The sequence below is a fragment of the Callithrix jacchus genome, chromosome 11 (assembly GCF_049354715.1).
Source record: "Callithrix jacchus isolate 240 chromosome 11, calJac240_pri, whole genome shotgun sequence".
NCBI classification, from domain to species: Eukaryota; Metazoa; Chordata; class Mammalia; order Primates; family Cebidae; genus Callithrix; species Callithrix jacchus.
The window spans coordinates 40,440,258-40,455,946 of NC_133512.1; the positions used below are offsets into that span (position 1 = coordinate 40,440,258).

The 15,689-nt window shown below is 38.0% G+C and overlaps 1 protein-coding gene across 1 annotated transcript; it reads left to right on the plus strand.

The window, feature by feature from the left end:
* The first annotated feature begins 1,002 nt into the window (after positions 1-1,002).
* Positions 1,003-2,069, plus strand: PRPS1L1 (phosphoribosyl pyrophosphate synthetase 1 like 1). The gene has a single exon (XM_002751526.5). It carries the CDS (start codon positions 1,069-1,071, stop codon positions 2,023-2,025), a length of 957 nt encoding a protein of 318 aa, XP_002751572.3. The 5' UTR covers positions 1,003-1,068; the 3' UTR covers positions 2,026-2,069.
* The last annotated feature ends 13,620 nt before the right edge of the window (positions 2,070-15,689 follow it).

Here is a 15,689-nt window from a genome sequence, read left to right on the forward strand (position 1 = left end):
AACCTACTTCCCTCTCCAGAAGTGATTATTATAAAGAGGACTTCCATGCTAATTGAATGCTTTAAATATCAAGTAATCTTAAATAAATAAATGTAATACTATGCATATTTTTGTGCTTGGCTTTTCACCTTTAAAAAAATGCCTAGAAGACATTTCCATATGATTCCACTTAAACTCTTGAATGGTTGCATATGTATATACAATAAATTATTTGGTAATTTACCTAGTGATGAGCATTTGTTGGTTTTCAGATTTTGCTTTTATAAATAATTCTAGGGCAATTAATATTTGTCATGCACCGTTTTTATACTCTAAAAGTAGTTTAATTCCTGACATAGTGGAGGTGTTTACAAAATATTTATTGAATCAATGAATACAGCAACACCACTATGTGGCTGTGTATTTTTGGGGTGGTTGTGAAAATTTCACTGAAATAGATTCCTAGAAGTATACATAATGAGTCAAATGTTATGTGCAAAATTACCCAAGCAAAATCTGCACATTTATACATTCCATCCGAATAGAAGACTTTACCTATTTTAACATTTTGGCGACCTGATGTGTGAAAATAGCATTGTCTTGATTACTTTCATTGTTTCACGTTTCTCTTACATTTTTTTTTTTTTTACTGTGATTGCCTATTTATGCTATTTTTCAACTTTCAATTTTGTTGTATTTTTCACACTTCATTGGGGAAATTCTTTCTAAAATAATCCCTTGCATATACTTTCTCTAGGAGGTAATTTTCCTTTTAAAGTTGGGTTTTGCTTTGTATAAGTTTTATGTTTTTCTGCGTTGAAATTTGTTTAAATGGCCCTTGGAAAAGAATACAGGTGACAATAGAAAAAAAATTCCATACATTGTAAATACTTGATTATTTAGTTTAAAAGTGTGAAGTGGGAGGTGCAATTTTTTCAAAAGACCCAGGGTCAATTTGGGACCGCGCACCGTGAGGCGTAGGGGACCCTAACGATTGAGTAACAACCGGAAGCTGTTAGAATCAGTGGTTCACTTCAGTCTCAGCGGCAGCTGGGTCGCTCAACGGAGTGCGTCCGGTAGTTGGCCAAGATGCCGAATATCAAAATCTTCAGTGGCCGCTCCCACCTGGACTTATCCCAGAAGATAGCCGACCGCCTAGGCCTGGAACTAGGCAAGGTGGTGACTAAGAAATTCAGCAACCAGGAGACCTGTGTGGAAATTGGTGAAAGTGTACGTGGAGAGGATGTCTACATCATTCAGAGTGGTTGTGGCGAAATCAACGACAGTCTAATGGAGCTTTTGATCATGATTAATGCCTGCAAGATTGCTTCAGCTAGCCGAGTTACTGCAGTCATCCCATGCTTCCCTTATGCCCGACAGGATAAGAAGGATAAGAGCCGGACCCCAATCTCTGCCAAGCTTGTTGCAAATATGCTGTCTATAGCAGGTGCAGATCATATAATCACCATGGACCTACATGCTTCTCAAATTCAGGGCTTTTTCGATATCCCAGTAGACAACTTGTATGCAGAGCCAACTGTCCTGAAGTGGATAAGGGAGAATATTTCTGAGTGGAAGAACTGCACTATTGTCTCGCCAGATGCTGGTGGAGCTAAGAGAGTGACCTCGATTGCAGACCAGTTGAACGTGGACTTTGCCTTGATTCATAAAGAACGGAAGAAGGCCAATGAAGTGGACTGCATGGCGTTAGTGGGTGATGTGAATGATCGTGCAGCTATCCTTGTAGATGACATGGCAGACACCTGTGATACAATCTGCCTCGCAGCTGACAAACTTCTCTCAGCTGGAGCCACCAGAGTTTATGCTATCTTGACTCATGGAATTTTTTCTGGCCAGGCCATTTCTCGCATCAATACTGCATGCTTTGAAGCAGTGGTAGTCACCAATACTATACCTCAAGAGGATAATATGAAGCATTGCTCCAAAATACGAGTAATTGACATCTCCATGTTCCTTGCAGAAGCCATAAGGAGAACTCATAATGGGGAATCTGTTTCCTACCTGTTCAACCATGTTCCTTTATAACAATTACTTCTAGGTTATGCTGTTTTAAAATACAGTAAGATTAAGAAAAATAAACCTTGACTTTATTTTTTTCTTAGTGTTTGATGAAAAGTTCAGCAGAAGATCCAGGTTGCTCAAGTATAACTTTCTATATCCCACATCAGGTATATGAGTTTACCTTAAATTAGGGGAAAACAGGTTAAGAATAATTGCTAGGATTTCGTGACTGGGTTGTCTCATCTGGCTTCTTTGATGATTTTGTGAGCCCAGCAGCTTTAACTGTAGCCCTTCTGCTGCAAGATTTCAGACTTTTGAGGGTGTTTTGTAGAGGGGTTTGAAAGTGATTGGAAAGCTTACATGTGAATGCTTCAGAGTTTTATTTTTTCAGAACAACTAGCAAAAGCCACCTAATCTACTCCCTACCCCCAACCCCCAATCTGTTTCACAGATTCGCCAAGTTCTATGCTCAATTGCAACAAGAGCCCTGAGCAATCACAAAATTAGCTCTGGTTCCTGAACCCCATAAAAGGCAGGAATAGGCAACTTTCAGTTTGAGCAGCCACTGGGATCTTGAGAGGAGGCAACAAAGTATAGCAAATGCTTCTTGAGAGGAGGAAAATGAATGTGTCACCATCTATTTGGAGACTGTCTATCTTGAATTCTCAGTTATACCTATTCCTTTGGATTTAGCTTTACCTCCACCCATCTTGACCTTTTCCTCACTAAATATCCTACTGGGCCCAAATGGTAAGTGATACCATAATCTTCTGGAAAGTAAATCCACTTTTTGCTACCTAACCTCTGATATTTACATTAGTTATTTTTGTTGTAACTTAATCTTCCTTAGTCTATTATCGCCATGGTAGTTAGATGTTAGGTGACATTGTAGTGCCTTTTGTTAAATTTAAACATTTAATTTTCATCTCCATTTTTTTGTATTTTGTTGGCCCCTCAAATGTCCTCAGATTTATATTTTAAAAATGATGTTATTGTCCTTTTTAGGGAAAACCAATAAAATGTTTGCATATGTGTGTGAGGCAAAGTGGGATGGTGTGGACACCATACCTAGATTTATCATGTGAAATTTCTGATCTCCAAGAAAAAGAAAATCACTAAGAATGTCTAAAGAGTAAAACAAAAACAAAAAAGGTTTAGTGAAAATATTCAGATTGCTTTAAACTTCTCATTTGAACTCCTGGGCAGTAAGTAAAATGGAATAACTTCCTTATAGTCCTAAAGAAATATTATTTTTAACCTAAATTTCTGTACTTAACCAAACTATCATTGACATATGAAGACAATATTAAGGGACTCAGAAACTACTATCATTAATGTTTCCTGAAAGTACTTCTTGGAGATACTGAAAATAAAAAATAAATACAGCCAAGAAGAACACATAGAATAAAAGAGATAGTGGTAAGCAAAGAAAAAAGTGAAGCTGATAGAAAAATACTTTTTATGAAGTTACCATAAGGATCATGGCAATTATTAAGGTAAAACTCACATAAAATAATTGGGCCACATTATGAAACAATTTTTTAAAAATCTGTAAACGAAGTTCCAGATGATACCCATAAAACATGGGAGGCTGGGAGGAGTTAGAGTTAATGTAAATATATTAAGGATCTAGTTTTGGATGGAGGTTATCAACAACAATTATTCACATTATAGAAAAACGTGAGTTTAAATAATGCATTTTCTAAAATTCAAGGGTAAGGAGCAAACAAGAGAAGAATGGGATAAATAGCTTCCAGACTCCTAGAAAGAAAAAAAAAAAAGGGGTTGGGGAATAAGCGAAACTCAACAAATGGAGCTGAAGACAGAAAATAAGAAAGAAAACATAACAAAGATAAAATACCAAATATATACAATCACAAAAGTCAATAGGTTAATTTTATAAGAGATACATTATTAGATGGAGTAGGCAAAATACCTAATGACATGCTACTTATAGAAAACACATCTAAAAATTTGGGTATAAAGAGATAGAAAAAAATAACATGTAAATGGTAACAGAAAGAAATTAGCAATGATAATTTTAATCAAAACAAAAGTGGAACATGCTTTGCTGATTAAACCCATCAATAAGTTATAATCATCATGATCTTTATGCCCCTAACAACTCAACATGGAAATGTAAAAATAAAAGCAAAACAGTGAGAATGTAAAGAGAAATGGATAATGTACAATCATCATAATCAAAGAAGGAAATTTTGACAAAACTGTCATAAATTATCAAAAAAGGAATTAAAGGGTTTAAATGACTCCATTATCACAACTTAATATAGAAATTAAACATAATTTACATTTCAAGCATTCATGAAGCAAATATACATATTAAAAATATAATAGGTTCCACAGGTTCTAAAGATTTTTTTAAAAAAGAAAAAAATACTTAATAGGTCACAAAACATCTGAGTGAATTTTTAAAAAGAAATGTATGTAGACCATATTTAGTATAGTAGCTTTACTACTATCATCTTAACAATATTGTAAAAAAATAAACTCTCAGTAAAATAGGAATAGAACAAAGGTTGCTTGACCTGATACAGAAAATCTGGTATAGATCTAATTAAGGACATACTTTCTGATGAAACTGAAAACATTCCCATTAAATTTCTAAACCAATGAGAATGAGGCAAGGAAAAAAAAAGAGAGATAGCAATACCAGAAGGAAAGAGCCAAAACTTTCATTATTTGCTTATTCCATGATTGCCAACAAAAATTCCAATAATCAAAAGAAAAATTCAGAATTCATAAGAAAGGTCAGTAAAGTGAAAGTATGTAAGATAAAATGTCAGCTTTCCTAAATACCAGCAAAATATAATTTAAAACATAACTGAAAGAAATGTTTCCACAGCCTAAAACAATAAAATCTACAACATGACCAGTAATAAATCCCAAAACTGTAGGATTTGTATGAAAAAGTTGCTAAAGGATATAGAAAATACCTGAATAAATACATTATGAACTTGGATAGGAAGAACAATATTGCAAACATGATAGTTTCCTATCAACTCAGTGTTGTTTCATGATAGTTTCCCATCAACCCAATCAAAATCTTAATTTTTTTTTTTAGACAGGGTCTTCCTCTGCAAACCTGGCTGGAAAGTAGTGGCCTGATCTTGATTCACTGCAACTTCCACCTCCTGGGTTTCAGTGATTCACCTGCCTTAGTCTCCCCACTAGCTGGGATTACAGGTGCCAGCCACCACACCCGGCTAATTTTTCTGGGTTTTTTTTTGTTGTTTTTTTTTTTTTAGTAGAAATGAGATTTCACCATGTTGGCAAGGTTGGTCTTGGAACTCCTGACCTCAAGTGGTCTGCCTTCCTCAGCCTCCCAAAGTGCTGGGATTATAGGTGTGAGCCACTGCACCATGCTGAAGAGATTTTTAAGAAAAGAGAACTTGACACAAGATTTTTAAATTTTTATTTTGTTTTATTGTACTTTGAGTTCTAGGGTACATGTGCAGATCTTGCAGGATTGTTACATAGGTATACACATGCCATGGTGGTTTGCTGCCTCCATCCCCCCGTCACCTACATAAGGTATTTCTCCCAATGTTATCCCTCCCCAATCTCCCCACCTCCACTATTCCTCCCCTTGCCCCCAACCCCACAACAGACCCCAGTGTGTGATATTCCCCTCCCTGCGTCCATGTATTCTCATTGTTCAACACCCATCTATGAGTTTTGGTTTGGTTTTCTGTTCTTGACATAAGCTTTTCTTAAAGTTCATTTGGAAAAGTAAATAGACAAAAATATTCAAGATATTTTTTGTGTTGTAATAAAATATTACAAAGCTACAGTGATTAAAATGTGGTATTGATGCTAAAATGGACACATAAATTAATATTGCAGAATTTATAGTCCTGAAACAGACCCATGTATTCTTACAGGAATTTAGTACACACATACCCTATTTAGTGGAGGGACTGTGTTACTGGAAAGAGGTACATAACTGAATCAACTCTATCAGAGAATTGCTATTGCAAAGACCCTATGGAGATGTTTTCCTGATATCCTGCTTTGGCAACCACTCCTGTGGTCTACTCAGATTCTCTGAAGTGGGGATGAATCTCCCGCCATAGTTTGTTCCTAGCTGTCTTCATACAAATTTTGGTCAATCCAGATCTCAGTGATGCTTATCATGGCCTTTTTAGTGTCAGTTAGCACTTATCAATGTCTAGTTTCTGCTGATCTTAACCTTCTGCTTCCTTGATTCTATCCTGGAAAGCACCTCTTCAAAAGCCTCTTCAAGGCCTCTACTTTTAAGACCTATTGTATCACTATTTTCTTGCTTATATGAAGCATATTCAACATTATTATTTTCACATGCTTAATCAGCCATCTGGGACAAACTTCTCTCCAGAATACAAAATAAACAAAAGACAAGCTATTGAATAGTAAATAACACATGCTGCAGAATATACTCACCCTGAGGTAGCTAAGCAGTGGGCTTCCTAGTTGAAGCTATAAGTGTTCTTATGCTTATTACCTGATAACTGTTTTATACAATTAGTCACACATACAAATTACCATTGGCTGAGATCTGACAACCATATTTAGAGAAAGAAAGAGAGAGGAAGGCGGGATCTGTCAAAATGTCATTACATCAACTCAGGAATGGTGGCACATGCCTGTAGTCCCAGGTGCTCCGGAGGCTGAAATGCAGAGATGAGAGAATTGCTTGAACCCAGAAGTTAAGAGACCAGCCTGGGCAACACAGCAAGACCTCATCTCTTGGGGAAAAAAAAGTCACATTAAATATGAATACATATGATAAAACTGGTATATTTTATAGATAAATATGGCACTGATCAAACAATAGGGACAAATAACTAGCTACTGACTGGGAAACCAAAGTTTTATCTCAACCTTAAATGATGCACAAAAATAAACTCCAGAGGAATGGTTATTTAAAAAAAAAAAAACAGAATTGTAAAGCACAAGAAGAAAATGTGGAATCACATATACTCTTATAGTGCAGAAGGCCTTCTTTTTTTTCTTTGTCTGTCACCTAGGCTGGAGTGCAGTGGCAAGTGATCTCGGCTCACTGCAACCTCTATCTCATCTGGAATCAAACAATCCTCCCAGGTAGCTGGGACTACAGGTGCATGCCACCACACCTGGTTAGTTTTTATATTTGTAGTAGAGATGGAGTTTCATGATGTTGGCCGGGCAGGTTTTGGACTCCAGGACCCAAGAGATCCTCCTGACTCAGCCTCCCAGAGTTCTGGTATTACAGGCATGAGCCAGTGCACCCTGTCTGAGAAAGTCTTTTTAGAAGGATATAAAACTCACAACTCATAAAAGATAAGATTGAAACAATTGTTTCTTACAGCCACAGCACTAAGTACTCTTTGTAAGCAGAGGTGGCTTGCTGTGCAGCCTTAAGGCAGTTTATTAAGTCACCACAACTAGAAATCACATGAACTCTGCTCAGCAATAATGTGTTCTCAGAACAGACTTTTCAACCCACCACCGGATTTCTCCACTGAGCTGGATGATCCTGAGGACTGACCAGTTAGCCAGCAGGTTGTCCAGCTTTATATTCCAGACATAATAAGGTGACAGCATTAACCATGAAAACTTCCTCCCTGTAAAGTCACACAGTGTGATTTTACAAGGTCCTGTACCACCTTGCTCAGGACCTCTGCCCCTAGTTAGCAGGCAAGGCTGCAGCAGTTGCTGTTCCTTATTCTGAAAGGAATGTAGAACTTGCAGTAGCCTTCTGAGTTTGGGTCAGGAAGATGTCCTGTGGACCAAAGCAGACTTCTTTACACACAGCTCAGTTTCCAAGGATCACCACAGATGTGCCCACCAGCCCAAGTTCTTGTCACTCAGAAGCTACCCTGAGTTTGGGGCACCCTTTTTTTTTTTTAATCTTTACAAAGCTTCATTGAAATTGTACATCAAGGTGACAGTAATTCAGTGTTTTGAAAACAGTAACAAAAAAAAGGGTGCCCCAAACTCAGGTATACCAAATAAATACTGGAAGCCAGAGAGCTCACTTTTCCCTCTCCCACCAGGAATAAAGGGCATAATAAAGGTAGTTTCTGATGACTGAGTGACAGGAACCTGGGCTAGTGGGCACATCTGTGGTGATCCCTGGAAACTGAGCTGTGTGTAAAGAAGTCTGTTTTGGTCCAAAGGATGTCTTCCTGACCCAAACTCAGAAGACTTCTGGGATTCTACAGCCAGAAACAGACAAAGATACTCAGCTACAAATGTGTGCTACCCTTTGGGAGAAGGAATGAATGACTCTAAGGGCAGAGTGCTGCAGAGGCCAGTTAGAGCTGCTGAGGAGACAATCCAGAAGCAGAATAAGCTGCTGCCATAGTCCCAGAGGCTAATAGAACCATTGCTGCAGACTCAGAGGCTGGAGCTGTGCCCCCAGCAAGTGGAGTATCGTCTTAGTCCACTCAGGCTGCTGTGATAAACTACCATAGACTGGGGGGGTTATGAACAACAGAAATTTACTTCTGACAGTTCTGAAGACTGAAAAGTACAAGATCAAGGTGCTAGAAGATTCTTTGTCTGGTAAGGGTCCATTTACGGGTTCATGGACAGCTGTCTTTTTACTGTGTCCTCACATGACAGAGGGGTAGGGAACTCTTGGGGGTCTGTTTTATAAGGACACTAAGCCCATTCATGGGGGCTCCACCCTTATGACCTAATTGCCTACCAAAATGTCCACCTCCTAATACCATCATATTGTGGGTTAGGATTTCAACATATAAATTTTGGGGATACACAAACATTTTGTCTATAGCAAGCATCAAGCCACAGAGAATTAGTCTTAGGTCTTAAAACTTAATTAAATTTGTCCTACTAGATTTCAGAGTTGGGACTGACAACCTTTTTATTCCTTCAAATTTCTCTCTTTTTGAATAGGAATGTGTAAGAATATATGTTGTAAACACAATTCATGCATAAGGATATGCAACACCTGTCCCAGTATTGTATTTTGGAAGTAGATAACTTGTTTTCTGTGTTCATGATCCAGAGATAGAGAGGAATATTTGCCCCAGCATAATTTAAACCCATAGTCTCACTCATACCTGATTTAGAGGACAAGATCTGACACTTTTGGCTGCTGATATTTAGGTGAGATTTGGGACTTAGTTTTATTATGGCCTGAGACTTTGGAGATGTTGAGATGAGGTGAACAGGTTTTATACATGTGAACAGACATGAAATTTGGGGAGCAAGAGGGATAGTAGGCTGAATAGTGGCCCCAAAAGGATATATTCAAATCACAACCCCCAGAACCTATAAATGTGACCTTATTTTGGTAAAAGGTCTTTACAGATGTAAATAAGTTTAGGATTTTGAGGTGAGATCATGCTGGATTTAGGGTGGGCCTTAAATACCATTACAGGAATGAACAGGTAAAAGGAAGTTGGAGAGACAAAGACACAAAGGAGAAAGTCATTGAAGATGGAGGCAGAGATTAGAGTAACACCTACAAACCAGGAAATGCCAAGGATTGCCAGCAGCTACAAGAAGCTAGGAAATACACCAGAAACAGATTCTCTCTCAGCATCTCCATAAGGAACTAACCCTGCTGACACCTTGATTTTAGACTTTTGGCCTCCAGAGAATAAATTTCTGTTGTTTTAAGCCACCCAGTTTATAATAATTTGTTACTGCCCTGCCCCTTTCCTCGCCTTGCCTGCCATAGGAAACAGATTCTGGTAGCAGGAAGTGGAGTCCTGCTATGTAGAATACGAAGGAATGTGGAAGTGGCCTTGGAATTGGGTAATGGATAGAGGCTGAAAGAATGTTGAGGTATATGAGAGAAAGAGCCTAAATTGCTTTGAAGAGACTGTTGGTAGAAATAGAATTGTTAATTCTGGTGAGGGCTCTGAAGGAAGAGATTCTGGTGAGGGCTCTGAAGGAAGAGGATGATAAAGAATGCTTCTCTCATCTTAGAGAATATATATATCCTCGCAAAGAGACTGTTGGTAGGAATATCAACATTAAATATGCTTCCAGTGAAGCCTCAAAAGAAAATGAGGGGTATCTTATTGGAAATTGAAGGAAAGGCTGTCCTTATTAGTAAGTGGCAGAAAACATGACTGAATTGTGTTCTACTATTGGGTGGAAGTCAGAACTTCTAAGTGGTGAACTTGGATATTTAGCTGAGATTTCCAAGCTAAGTGTTGAAGATGCAGCCTGGCTCCTCCTTGCTGCTTATAGTAAAAGGGGAGAGGAAAGTTATAAATGTGGATGGAACAATTAAGTAAACAGGAACCAGCACTTGATGATTTGTTGTCTTTGCCTATCCAGATGGCAAAGAATGTGAAAATTGGGAAATTCAGTGTTAGAAAATCATGCTCTGGTAAAAAGGCCAAGGGTGTGGCTAGATAACCTTTTGCTGAAGAAATTAAGTGTGTGACTCATAGATCTAGCCAACCATCTCAGCAGGAATAGAGTCTAAACAAACTAATAGAGTACTAAACAGATGTTGTGCTTTGGCTGATTTTTTGAAATTGATATAAACCTTACCTAATGATAGGTAAACCTAGAAATAACTCAGTAGGCATCTTAAATATCAGCATAAAGATTTTTTGATGTATTTTAAAAAGCAATGAGGAGCCCTTGTAGCGTTTTAAGTGGATTTGCATTAGATGGCTGATGCAATGAAAACAGTACCTTTTTTTTTTTTTTCTTAGTTGAAGTCTCACTCTGTTGCCCAGGCTGGAATGCAGTGGTCTGATCTTGGCTCACTGCAACCTCTGCCTTTCTGGTTCAAGTGATTCTTGTGTCTCAATCTCTGGAGTACTGGGATTACAGGTGTGTGCCATCACACCTGGCTAATTTTTTGTATTTTTAGTAGAGATGGGGTTTCACCATGTTGCCCAGGCTGGTCTTAAACTCCTGGTCTCAAGTGATGTGTCCCCCTTGTGATAGGATTACAGGTGTGAGCCACAGTGCTGGGTGAAAATAGTACTTTCTAAAGATAATTCAGCAGCATTGTGCAAACCAAACTGTACTGGAAAGATTCTGCATTTGGGAAACCGCATGTACCTGGGTGGGTTCCATTTTGAGAAATTAGGCCTAAGCAATATTTTTTTAGTGTTATAGTAAACAAAGAAGCCTTCATTTTTCTAATTCCTAATGCACATAAGAATTGTTTACAAGAATTTAGTCTGGGTATAAATTTCTAAATGTAATGCTGACAGAATCTCTTATCAGATGACATGATTAATGATGTTTTCTTCAGAGTGGCTTCAGTTAGTGTTTATTAAGATGCTTCCCAAATCTTAATTCTATTTCAAAGATAACAGTCAGTTGATTTTACTTATGAGTACTCTGTAAGAATGAGAAAAGATAAGGCAGTGATTGAATGGTTTTAAATAATACATTTTATCCTGATTAATTATCATGCAACTGGTGACTTTCTTCTTCTGTTTTTATAAGCATCAGTGTCTTTCTTTTCTAGGAAAACCATTAATTTTTTGTCCATCTTGATTTCATTGCAAATGCTATATAATGACTGGCATAATTCACTGCTTAGGACACAGGAAGGGAGGCTCCATTTTTGTAACATTGAAGAGTCTCTGGTTGTGAGATAGGCAATGAGTAGTGTCTGTTTCACAGACTGAAAATTGTGCTTTTCTTCTTCTTCCTTGCTTACTGCTATGGGTTGGCTTTGTCCCCACCCAAATCTCACCTTGAATTTAATAATCTCCATATGTCAAGACTGGGGCAGGGGGAGACAACTGAATCATACTCTTCTTGTGGTAGTGAATAAGTTTTATGAGATCTGATGGTTTTATAAATGGGAGTTGCCCTACACAAGCTCTCTTGCCTGCTACCATGTGAGATGGGACTTTGCTCCTCATTCAGTTTCTACCATGATTGTGAGGCCTTCCCAGCCATGTGGAACTGTGAGTCTATTAAACCTCTTTCCTTTATAAATTACCCAGCCTCAGATATGTCTTTATTAGCATCATGAGAACGAACTAATACACTTACCATTTGGCTTTTCCACTTAATAACTTACCAGTACAGGAAGGATTAGGAAAACCAGCCCTATGAAGGTCTCCAGGCATAGCATAAGATGCAGGGAAGAACAGCAAGAGGAAAGGCTTTAAGGTGGGAACATGCATGCCTTACAGCAACAGAAAGAAGACTAGTGTGGCTGGAGTAGAGTGAGCAAGAGGCACAGCAGAATGTGATTAAGTCAGCAAGTTGGGGCAGTCAGATAATGTAGATAAGCTATCACACATTCTGAACTTCTCTATTTCCAGTCAGTCACCATCCAATTGACCTTTTTTATTTTAATTTTTTTCAAGAGAGGGTTTCACTCTATTACCCAGGCTGGCATGCATTGATGTAGGTCATGGTTTACTGCAACCCCAATCTCCTGGACTCAACCAATCCTCCCACCTCAGCCTCCCGAGTAGCTGAGACCACAGGACTATCACCATGCCTGGCTAATTTTTAAATTAGTTTCTTTTGTAGAGAGATGGGCTATCACTATGTTACCCAGACTGGTTTTGAACTCCTGGGCTTAAGCAATTCTCCTGCCTCAGCCTTCCAAAGCGGTAAGATTTCAGGAGTGCATCACCAACACCCAACCTCGGATTGATCTTTTGCTTCCTCCTTGCCTATTAATGCTCAAGTCTCTACTAGGAAAAGTATGTCTTAAATTATTCCTCACTAATACGAACTTTTGTCTTTCACAGGGGCTTTCTGAAAACACTGGTAACTCATACATTACCAAATTTGCCAGGTCATCAAATTCCTGGCCTCCCACTCTTGACTTCCTGAATCTTCAGATAAGAGGCTTGGGAAACTATGTATATATACATACATACATATATATATATATATATATATTGGGTTTGATTGATGATATTGTGTTAAGTATTTTTGCTTCTCTGTTCATGAGGAATATTTGACTGTAATTTTCTTTTATATCTTTGTCAAGTTTTGGTATCAGGGTTATGTTGATCTCATTCTTATTAGAAGTGTTTCCGTTTCTTTTATCTTCTGAAATAATTTATATAGAATTTTTCTGAAGTTTTTTGGTAGAATTTAGCAGTGAAACATCTGGGTATAGAGTTTCTTTGTGAAATTTTTTTATGAACTCAAAAATTTTTTTAAATTCATACAAAGTTACTTAGATTTTCTGTTTCTTCTCATATGAGTTTAAGTAATTTGTGTTTTTCTTTTTTTTTTGAAGGGGAAAAAAAGAAAAAGAGGGAAAAAGGAATATTACTTCATTCCTAAAATGGGTTTCAATAATGGCCGATCAATATTTTGAGTGTTTAAAGTGGTTAATGCATATTTTATGTGTTTAAAATGGAGACCTCTATTGTGTTTATTTGTTCTGGCTCTGAGTTCAAGTCCTGGATATTGTTATCAATTTGTTGTCTCGTTGAATCTAAATCTCATTATGTGTCTTATGTATCTGGGTGTTAAGATCTCTTATTGTTACATTAATCCTTTTACCCTTACATCCTTGTAGCTTTGAAATCTATTTTATTAAGTGTGAGAATTGCAACTCCTGCTTTTTATTTATTTATTTTTGCTCTCCATTTGGTTGGTGAGTTTTTTTCCATCCCCTTGTTTTGAGTCTTTGTATATCTTTAGATATATCGTTAGATTTTGTGGATAATGTGTATTTTGTGTGTTTAAAATGGAGAGCTCTATTGAGTTTATTTGTTCTGGATCTTAGTTCCAGTCCCGGATATCATTATCAATTTTCTTTCTCGTTGAATCTAAATCTCATTATGGGTCTTATGTATCTGGGTGTTAAGATCTCTTATTATTACATTAATCCTTTTACCCTTGTATCCTTGTAGCTTTGAAATCTATTTTGTCAAATGTGAAAATTGCAACTCCTGCTTTTTATTTATTTATTTTTGCTCTCCATTTGGTTGGTACGTTTTTTTTTTCCAACCCTTTATTTTGAGTCTGTGTATATCTTTGGATATACCGTTAGATTTTGTCTGTATCTTTTGATTGGGAGATTTGGTCGATTTAAATTTAGGGTTGCTGCCATTTGATATTAACTGGCTATTTTGTCCTTTCGTTGATAAAAATTCTTCTTTATGTTAATGCTCTTTACTTTTTGGTGTATTTTTAGAAAGGGTCATACTGGTTGTTCCTTTCTGTGTATAATGCTTCTTTTAGAAGTTCTTGTAAAGCAGGCCTGGTGGTAATAAAATCTCTGAGTACTTGCTTGTTCCTAAAAGATTTTATTTTTCCTTCAAATGTAAAGCTTAAATTGGCAGGATATGAAATTCTGGGCTGAAAGTTCTGTTAAGTATATTGAATATTGGCACCCACTCTCTTCTAGCTTGTAGGGTTTCCGTTGAGAGATCTGCTGTAAGCCTAATAGGCTTACCTTTATGGGTAACTTGATCTTTCTCTCTGGCTGCCCTTAATATTTTCTCCTTCGTTTCGATCTTGGTGAATCTAACGATTATGTGCCTTGGGGTTGGTCTTCTTGAGGAATATCTTTGTGGTGTTCTCTGTATTGCCTGGGGTTGAATAGTGTCCTGCTTTGCTAAATTAGGAAAATTTTCCTGGATAATGTCCTGGAGAGTATTTTCCAGCTTGAATTCATTCTCTCCGTCACATTCAGGTACACCGATCAAGCGTATATTAGGTCTTTTCACATAGTCCCATATTGCTTGGAGACTTTGCTCATTCCTTTTTATCCTTTTTTCTCTATTCTTGTCTTGTCGTTTTGTTTCATTAAGTTGGTTTTCGACCTCTGATACCCTCTCTTCTGCTTGATCCATTCGGCTGTTTAAGCTTGTACATGTTTCACTAAGTTCTTGTGTTGTATTTTTCAACTCCATAAGTTCATTTGTATTCCTCTCTATATTGTCTATTCTTTTCAACATTTCATCTAACCTTTTTTCCAAGTTCTTAGTTTCTTTACATTGGGTTAGAACAAGTTCCTTTAACTCCCAGAAGTTTCTTATCATCCACCTTTTAAAGCCTACTTCAGATAATGGAACACAGTCCTTTTCCATCAGGGCTTGTTCCGTTACTGATGAGTCCTTTTCCATCAGGGCTTGTTCTGTTGCTGATGGGTTCTGATTTTGAGTATACTCGGCCTTCTTAGGCTGTTTTTTCCCCTTCATTGTAAATGAACCACCTTTCTTATTAAGTTTCTGAGTCGACGTCCGACTTATTGATTCCCAGTGCTGGGATCCGAGCAACCCACTGTGGCAGCCTAAATAGCAGCGATAAGACTGATGGTGCTCTTCTGCCCGGGAATCTCTGGTCTGGCTTCCCTCTTGAGTCCGCAACAAGCGGCTCTGACTTCCCGGAGCTCCAAACTCTGGTCAGTAGGGGAAGCGGTCCCGTTGGCTCTGCATGAAGAGCTGCTGCGCCGAGACTCCGGCAAAACCGCTGCGGCGGCCACAAGAGTCGCGCTGGTGACCTGTGGGGCTCCTCCACTGGGAATCGGCTAATCGGTGAGTGACGAAAATTCGTCTGAAGATGTGGCCTTGTCTCGTTCTCTGAGCTTTCACTGGGAGCTACAATCCTGAGCTGTTAGTGGTCAGACATCTTGGATCCTAATTTCATTTTTTTTTTTTTTTGAGATGGAGTTTTGCTCTTGTTACCCAGGCAATGGTGTGATCTTGGCTCACTGCAACCTCCGCCTCCTGGGTTCAAGTGATTGTCCTCTCTCAGTCTCCCAAGTAGCT